Source organism: Stegastes partitus, unplaced genomic scaffold (genome assembly GCF_000690725.1).
Source record: "Stegastes partitus isolate 25-593 unplaced genomic scaffold, Stegastes_partitus-1.0.2 Scaffold237, whole genome shotgun sequence".
In the NCBI taxonomy this organism is placed as follows: Eukaryota; Metazoa; Chordata; class Actinopteri; family Pomacentridae; genus Stegastes; species Stegastes partitus.
Window position 1 is genome coordinate 642,985 of NW_007577968.1, and position 2,201 is coordinate 645,185.

Sequence of the window (2,201 nt, forward strand, 5' to 3'; positions counted from 1 at the left end):
AACTGGAAGAATAATACAGAATCCCCCCAACTGCAGCTTTATCAGATTGGGTCCTTTGGTTTGTTGTAACCTCATGATTTGACGTCTAACATACAAAAAAACACCGTATGGACGTGTCAACAAGGTAAAAAACGTACTTCTCCCTCACTCAGCTCTATGATCAGTCTCCTGCCATGACTCACATGAAGAGTAATCCAAGAGGAAGCGTAGGTACTGTATATACCTATAAATACCTGTACACTGGTGTGCGAGTGTGTGATTTGTGGGGGTTGTGTTTATGGCAGTAAAGAGGCGGGCGTGGACGGCGTTCAATCCCCTCTGAGCGTGGGAGGAGAATCCCACCGCTCAATAAGGACAGTCCATCAGCTGCCTTGCAAACAAGCTGCCAAACCGCTATGCTTATCGAACGCCACGCGCTTCCGCCGCCGCGCCGTAAATCACACGCTCGCACGGAAAAACACAACCCTGACCTCCACGACGCTGTTAATCACGACTAATTACAATTGTCTCCCTGTCTTTCACACACACGACAGCGGGTAATTATCGCTTTATGCTAATTAGATCAATAGGTCTATTTTCTTTTTCTGTAGGAAACAATAATTGAGCTTTCACTGCTTTGGCCCCTGGCATCAAACTGTTAGTAGCTAGCTAGTTTCTCCTACATAATGCACAACAATACAACACANTTTTCAAATTGGCGACTGACTCTGTAGAAGAATAATGTTTCAGAAAGAGAGACAGGATTATTTACTTTGCTTTCTTACATCTGAAACCCCCGAAGTCTCAATCTGTGCTTTTGAGGCAGTCGTTGATATCCTGGCTGCTTATTTTTCTACTAATGATGTGTGTTCCAGCATGTATATAAAAACACCATATGGACATAATAATAAGGCAACAAACATGATTTTTACAAGAGGGAGTCTTTAGCGCTTCACACAGGTTAGATAAGCAGACCTGATTCACCCACTCGCATTTAATTGACTACATTTCAACTGTCACAACTGTGTCTTTGATTTTCCGTCACCTTCCTGTAACACACAGCTAGAAGTGAGAATGTGTGTTTCATATGAGCTACTACTACATGTTGACACCTGTTTTTAAAGTGTCACGTCGCTGTTAATGCTGAGCTTTTGTGCTTCTCTTTCTGCACACTTTTTCAGCTACTCTGACATCATCATCGAGCGAGAGGTGCTGATGCAGAAGTACATCCACCTCGTGCAGATCGTGGAGACGGAGAAGGTTGCTGCCAATCAGCTGCGCACTCAGCTCGAGGATCAGGACACTGAAATCGAGCGGCTCAAAGCAGAGGTACATCACGCCTGTGTGTACACTCAAACACACACCCACACAAACGCACAAAGGCACAAAAGTATAATCCTCAAGGTTTACTTTATATCACGCTTCATTTTTTTACACTATTCATATCCAGTGTTTTTCAGCTTTTTCTGCTATCTGTTGGATTCGTAATCAGTGATTGCGTCTCCCACACTGGATTGAAACGTCTTACCTGACAGGAAACCTGATGCTCCAGACAAGACGATTACTGTTAGACTGAAGCCAGCGCATTTCCCAAAACGTAGCGGACAACAGCTTGTGCCAGGCATTAGACTGTCCTACTGTTCTTTATTAAAACAATCCCTTCATTCTGCTTAAATGTGACGTAAAAGGGGCACCATACTCCCTCACAGTTCTGTCAGGGAAGGCCCTTCAGGCAGGTTTTCTGCTGCTAGAGGTCGATACACAAGTCACTTTGAATGCAACTCTGGGGCCGATATTATTAAAATGGGCTTTGCATTACCAGCAGCTTTGGTAAATCGAGCAGGACGGAAGACCTAAGGATTATGACCTGTGTCATTTTGAGAGGACTCTTGACCTCCACCCACACTTCCCTCTGGTTAAATCAGGAGATAGGAGGAAAAATTAACAAATTAAAGCACAGTCATGCTCTTTTGGACATGTGAGTTTTGGCAACCGACATCCAAACACGGCTTATGGGGCACTATGACGAACAACCGAACCACCCAGTGTGGTTTAATGTGACGGGCAAGGTCATCGAGTCGCCACAAATTATGTCTGACTGGATGAATATGTATAAACCCTCAAGTTCAACATGAGTCAGGAAGGTTGTGACGTCGTGCAGGAGGAGAAGAGGGATGGATGTGGCCACACGAATACTCAAAAATAAGTAGTTTGGCTCGTGT

At 44.4% G+C, this 2,201-nt stretch overlaps 1 protein-coding gene across 3 annotated transcripts in view; it reads left to right on the forward strand.

Moving 5' to 3' along the window:
* Positions 1 to 2,201, forward strand: part of rasgrf2b (Ras protein-specific guanine nucleotide-releasing factor 2b) — a 54,926-nt gene that overhangs the window by 21,094 nt on the left and 31,631 nt on the right. For all 3 annotated transcript variants that reach the window (XM_008281580.1, XM_008281582.1, XM_008281581.1), the window contains exon 3: positions 1,161 to 1,308. In XM_008281580.1, the coding sequence (XP_008279802.1) occupies positions 1,161 to 1,308 (148 nt within the window). The remainder of the gene's footprint in view (positions 1 to 1,160; positions 1,309 to 2,201) is intronic.